The sequence below is a fragment of the Podarcis vaucheri genome, assembly GCF_965113315.1.
Source record: "Podarcis vaucheri genome assembly, chromosome: 16".
Classification (NCBI taxonomy): Eukaryota; Metazoa; Chordata; class Lepidosauria; order Squamata; family Lacertidae; genus Podarcis; species Podarcis vaucheri.
In genome coordinates, this window is record NC_138754.1 from 14,865,885 (window position 1) to 14,872,214 (window position 6,330).

General features: G+C 60.0%; 1 protein-coding gene across 1 annotated transcript; it reads left to right on the forward strand.

Annotated features, from left to right (window-relative positions):
- Positions 1 to 446: 446 nt before the first annotated feature.
- On the forward strand, positions 447 to 4,392 carry CD248 (CD248 molecule). The gene has a single exon (XM_082203859.1). The coding sequence runs from the start codon at positions 554 to 556 to the stop codon at positions 2,723 to 2,725; it is 2,172 nt and encodes a 723-aa protein (XP_082059985.1). The 5' UTR covers positions 447 to 553; the 3' UTR covers positions 2,726 to 4,392.
- The last annotated feature ends 1,938 nt before the right edge of the window (positions 4,393 to 6,330 follow it).

Here is a 6,330-nt window from a genome sequence, read left to right on the forward strand (position 1 = left end):
AATAAAGTTGGACCTAGTGGTTAGAGCAGGGGTGGGGGACCTGAGAGTTCTCCTTGTGCTCTTTTGCCTGTGGCCCCACTCACCATGCGGCCCTTGGAAGGTCACCCAGAATACAATGTGGCCCCCTGTCTGGAAAAAAGCTCCCCACCTGAGTTAGAGAGCAAGAGAAGGGGCTGGAGGAAGATAGAGAAGAACTGAGAGGGTCCGGGCTGCTTTTGCGAGTCTCTCTCTGCTAAGTAGCCGGGGCAGGATTCCGGGTGGGGGTCTTTCTCCGTCTGTCTGTGGCCTCCCTCCCTGCCTGCCTCCCGCTCTCCCGCCGCGGCTGGAGGTTTCCTTCTTCCTCCTCCTTCTCTTATTCTTCCCCGACTCCGGTTCCCTCCTGGCAGGGGCTCAGATCGGCGCCTTAGAAGGGCAAAGGCGGGGAGTGGGACGCCCGCTCCGTCTGCGGCTCCTCCCCATCCCACCCTGGCTGGGAAAAAGGGGAAAGGAAGGGGAATGGGGGGCCCCCGGGCTGTCAGAGCGCTGGACGGCAGCGGCGCGGCAGGGCAGGGCGATGCTCCGGCGAAGAGGAGGACGAGGACGGCCCAGGCCGCGGCTGCTGCTGCTGCTGGCGCTGCTGCTTGTAGCTTGGCGGCTTCCCGGCGCCGGGGCGCAAGAGGCGCAGGCCGCCTGCGGCCCCGACGGCTGCTACGCCGTCTACTTCCAGCGCCGCAGCTTCCTGGACGCCTGGCGCGGGTGCCGGGAGCTGGGGGGCAACCTGGCCACGCTGAAGTACCCCGAGGAGGCGGCCCAGGTGGCCGAGCTGCTCCGCGATGTTCGAGGGGGCGGCGGCCACGCGCAAGGCCCGCAGCGGCTCCTCTGGATCGGGCTGCAGCGCCAGCCGCGCCAGTGCTTCCCGCAACGGCCGCTGCGGGGCTTCACTTGGACGACGGGCGACCAAGACACGTCCTACACCAACTGGGCGCGCTCGCCTAGCAGCGGCGTCGGGGGACCCAGCTGTGCTGCGCCCCGGTGCGTGGTGCTGGGCGAGCTGGACCTGCAGTGGCTCGACGGCTCGTGCACCGTCCCAGTCGACGGCTACCTCTGCCGCTTCTCCTTCCAGGGGATGTGCGCGGGCCTGGCGGAAGAGGAGGAGGAGATGGAGGAGGAGGAGGAAGGAGGAGGAGGAGGTGGAGGAGCCTCGACGGTCGCCTACAGCACCCCGTTCGGCCCGGCCAGCGGCGCCCTCCGCTACGTCCCGTTCGGCACGGTGGCTGCCGTGACCTGCGGCCGGGCAGGGCCGGCGGTGTCGGTGCTGTGCATGCAGAAGGAGGACGGCAGCGTGGCCTGGTCCAAGGAGGCGCCGCTGTGCCGGGAGGCCGTCTATCAGCACAGCTGGTGCGAGGGGGACAACGGTGGGTGCCAGCAGCTCTGCCTGGACGAGGGCTCGGGCTACTCCTGCGAGTGCCACGCCGGATACTTCCTGCTCCCCGACGGACACTCCTGCGCCTCCCACACCCACCACGACGGCGGCGCCGACGGAGACGCCTGCCGGGGCCGCCCGTGCCAGTTCGGCTGCGTGGCCGACGGGGAGGCGGCAGACGGGTACCGGTGCCAATGCCCCGCGGGCTACGAGCTGGGCAGCGACGGGCACCTGTGCGAGGACCTGGACGAGTGCGCGGAGGCGCCTTGCGAGCACCAGTGCGAGAACACCGACGGCTCCTTCGTGTGCCGCTGCCACCTGGGCTTCAGCCCGTCGGAGGAGGAGCCCGGCCGCTGCGCCGACACCGACGAGTGCCAGATCCCCGGCGTGTGCCAGCAGATGTGCGTCAACTACGTCGGGGGCTTCGAGTGCTACTGCACCGAGGGCTACGACTTGGAGCCCGACGGCATCACCTGCAGCCCCGCGCCCCACCCACCCCCGATGGCCACCGCCCAGAGCTACCGCGGAGCCGGCTTCCTACACCACCTCGACGACGGGCTGGGTTTGGAGATGGAGGGCGAGCTCGAGGACGGCGTCGAGGAAGAGGATGACAGCGATCACCACCTGGCCCTTTCCGAGCACCTCTCCGTTTTCCAGGACGCCAGAGTCGCCTCTCCATTCTTCCCCGCAGACCCCCGCCTGGTTCCCCGCATGCTGCCGGCCACGGAACACCCAAACCCGAAGTCGACCGCGCCCCTTTTAGACGCCAGCCCCTCCTCCCGACGTTCTCGCATGCCCCCCAACTCCACCCCCACCGCTGCTTGGGGCCTCCCCACTGCCTCCCGATCCCCCTCCCCCTTCCCCGTAACGGACGCCCCCCAAGACACCCCGAGTCCCCCTTCGCTGCTAGCGGATCCCACATCCCCGACGGCCCCGCTCGCTCCGACGATCGCTCCGCCTCCCCTCCACCGCCCTCCCGTCTCGGCTGATTCGCCTGGTGAGGAGGAGAGTCCCGCGGTGGTCGGGGGAGTCCGAGCAGCGCCCCCCACTTCTGCTCCCCCCGCCACTCCAACCCCCGATGGGGCGCCCGGGCGGCAGCGGAGGGATGACCGGTGGCTGCTGGTGGCGCTGCTGGTGCCCATCTGCGTCTTCGTGGTCATCATGCTGGCACTGGGCATCGTCTACTGCACCCGCTGCGGTGCCCAGGCCAAGAGCCGCAGCGTCACCCAGTGCTACCGGTGGGTGATCAGCTCGGCGGGCAAAGGGGCTCCCCCGACGGCCTCCAGGCCCGGCCAGCCGGCAACGTGCAGAACCAGCGTCTGAGCCCTGGGCCGGCCAGCTGCGCTGTGCCCCCCCACGCCTGGCTGGCATAGAACACTCCGCTGCTCACAGCTGGCAGGAAAGCTGGATCCTCAGAAAACCAACACCACATGTGGCCAGTTATATCTGTCCACAACCAGGAAACGACAGAGGCCTCTTACTTGGCTTGGAGCAACGTAGGAACCCGGTCATTGGTCTATCTGGTTCAGTATTGTCTACAAGGACTGGCAGCAGCTCCCCTGGGTTTTAGATGGGGGATAATTCCGGGCCTGCCTGGAGATGCCACTACGGATTGAGCCTGGAACTTCCTGAAATGTGGGGCAGATGTTCTGTCCCTGAGCTACTGGGAAGAGAGCCCAGGGACGCAGGCCAGGCCAGCTGGAAGGCTGCTGTGGCAAAGAGACTCTTGACACTGGACAAAGAGACGCCATACAATGCTGGGAACGTCTGAACCAGGAACTTTAAGAACAGGGGTCCCTCCAGATCAGCACTGGATGGGCAGCGCCTCTCCAGGGTTTCACGCAGAATCCCCCCTCCCCCTCCTCCAGGGGCACAGTTGGGCAATCTGAGACTGAAGTTGGGGGTCTTATGGGGATGGGGGCGAAGCCTTCGGCAGATGGAGAGGCGTGCGACTTCAAAACGTAATCAGTCCTGTTGCATTTGCGCTCTCTGCCAGGGAGGCTCGCCCTCCCCAACACCTTGGGGGGCGGGGTGGGGGGCGCAGAGTTCTCTCTGATCTGCCACACAGAGCACACCCTGCTAGTTGGGGACGCACTGTCACCTCTGGACAGGGGTGCCGACTTGAATAACATATTGGGGGCCCAGGTAAGCCTTCCCCCACGATCACAAGACGAGGCACGCACGCACCATTTGAATGGCAACACCCAGCAACTTTAGGGGAGCCCAGCCCACTCAGATATTTTATTGGGGTGGGGAGAAGGGACCTCGGGCCGCTAGGAATGGGCTCCTTTGCCTCAGGATGCCAAGGACCCCTTTAATGCCCCTGGAGTGCACACAAGCTAGGAAAAGGGGTATCTAGCTGGGGGAGGCTGGGCCCACACCAATGCCTCTCCCCCTCCACGCCACCCCCTTGTCCATCTGGACAGAGGGGCCGGAGGGAGGAGGGACACTCTTGGGCTGAAGCCTCTGGGTCACAAGAACCCCTCTCATTGCAGGCAAAAAACTCCATGCCCTTCTTGAGTTGGGGTGTGGGATGAGGAAAAGGCCCACGCTGGGATGGGACCCCAATTCATGATTTGCACCCGCCCCTCCCGCCCGCCCCTTTGCAAAAGAAGTGCATTCCAGACCCACGCAGTGGAGGGGGGAGGCAGATTCAGAAAGCGCACTCCAATGAGGAGGACAGATTTTTCCCAGGTGCCAGCAGGGCGCGTGTGTGTCTTGTTGCAAAGAGGCGAGGTGTGGGGTGGAGGGTGGGTAGAAGGGAGGAAGGAAGGATGGAGGGGCCGAGGTGGGCTGGGGGTTGGAAACGCAGATCTCTGCATGCCAGGAAAGGGTCTGCACTGATCGTGACTGCTGATGTACTTTTCCTTTGTGGGGGAATTGTTCCCCCTTGGTTATTTTTTCTTTTTCATTTTTTTTCCGTTCCTTCTTCTTTTCTTTCTTTCTTCAGTGTGTCCAATAAAAGGGCTGGCGCCTCCACCTGGCTGGAATGAGAGGAGAGTCTTATGAGAACAGTTGGTGGTGGTGGTGTGGGCGGGGAGGAAACGGGGTGGGGGGTAAGAAAGAGAGAGAGAGTGGCTGAGAGGATCCCATATTTATAGCGCTCAGGGCAGAATTAGGTTAAGGTGACCAGATTCAGAGCAGGGAGAGTCCTCCTAGGTTAGTGGGGGGCTGCAATGGTTAGGGGGTGGCAACAGTGACCCCTTTTAGAGTCCTGGGCCGGCTGGTAGCCATTGGTGGGACATGAGGACTAGTTGGCTGAAGAGTAGTAATATGCCAAGTGGTAGGGAGATCAGGAGATCTGGGTGCTGGTTCTTTCTCTGGAAAGCAAGTGGATTCTGGTCTGTTAAGAGGAGGAAGGGGAAGGTGAGATTAGTGACCAGGGGCACCTCATCAAGTCTGGAATTATTATTATTATTATTATTATTATTATTATTATTATTATTAAATCCCTATACCGCCCTCTGCCAGAAAACCACAAGGCGGTTTACAATATAAATTTGCAAAAATACATACAGCAGTAAATGGAGCTTAAGGGAGATAAAGGTCCATGCATTCTAATGCTATATATAATATATTGACAAGGGGGGTTGGGAACCCATGGAAGAGAGAGGGACAATAACTAGTGGGCTGCTTCTTTTTTTTGCAGAGTGGGGCCAGTGGGATCAGGCTCCAGGGGATAAACAGCAGAGGAGAGAGAGGGTTGTGCCTCTCTTCTAGACCCCATAATTTCAAAATTAAAGATCTGGTTTTCCAGAAACATCGACCACAACTGACACAGCGACCTCCCAGGATCTTTCCCACGGCTTGCCCTGTTGATAGCCCCTAGTTTTGGAGAAAGGGGGGGGGGAGTCTGGATGGTAACTTGGACCGCATCACATCCCCCGGAGGTCTTCATCATCATTGTCTCCCATATCCACACGCACCCCTTTTCTGAAGTATTAGCAGCCCAATTAAGATGGAAGTCAGGGGAAATGGCAACAGGCTGCAAATAGGGAACAGTGGACTTGGTGAGAGTCTGTCTAAGCTTTGCACATTTGAGGAGAGGTAGTCACTTTGCTAGTGTAAAGGGACCACACAGAAAACTGGCTTTCACGGTTTGCTGACTTGCTGTGGCTTCCAGGCCCAGAGAAGCCATCCTAGAAATCAAAGCCAGTAAGATGTGACCCCCCCTTTTTTTTTTTGCAAAAACACATCAGATGTGTCTGTTTATGTAGCTAGCTGGAGGTGAATGGAATACACTCCGCTCATGCCTAGAGGCTTTCTGCCCTTTAATGATCCTTTAGCTGCTTGCAGAACTGAGCTTGCTGTTCATCACAGTTTCTGGGGCAAAAATTAGGTTCACCCCCTAGACTGTGGGTTCTGAGGGCGTGAGAGTAGCTTTTAGCAAGCCAGAGAAACTGAGATCACAGCAGATGAAGAAGCCCACCCCCCTCTTCCTATTCCCAGCCCACCCCCAGCAGGATTGCTATAACACACACACACACACACACACACACACACACACACTCCTGCATGAGTCAGCCTAACCAAGTCTGGCTGTAGTTTGCATGGATGGGTGTGGTGGCAATGCAACTCTTGGCCTAATTTTGGGGTGGGGGCTCAATGGCTGTGGGGCACCCAACAAACTCTGGAATACGTTAACCCTTTGTGGCGCTTAGAGAGGGCGATCTAAGAACTTGTTCAGCAGGAAACAATTCCTGGACCTTAAGGAAACTGAGGAGATGGGGGGATCTGTGAGGTTGTAAGGAATGTGTGCTATTAGGGGGGCGCAGATCATGCCCCTCCAAGCCCCTCCAGTTAACTCATTCCTTCCCATCCCCCCTCTTCATTGTCAGAACGCCAATATTTTTTGGAGTGTGCAAGTGTCGGGTGTCTGGGGACACTTAGCTCTCCTGCTCTGTTATTTCTCTTCCCCCACAAAACCC

Coding starts and splice junctions, on each gene's coding strand:
- CD248 (XM_082203859.1), top strand. CDS start 554: ATGCTCCGGCGAAGAGGAGGACGAGGACGGCCCAGGCCGCGGCTGCTG.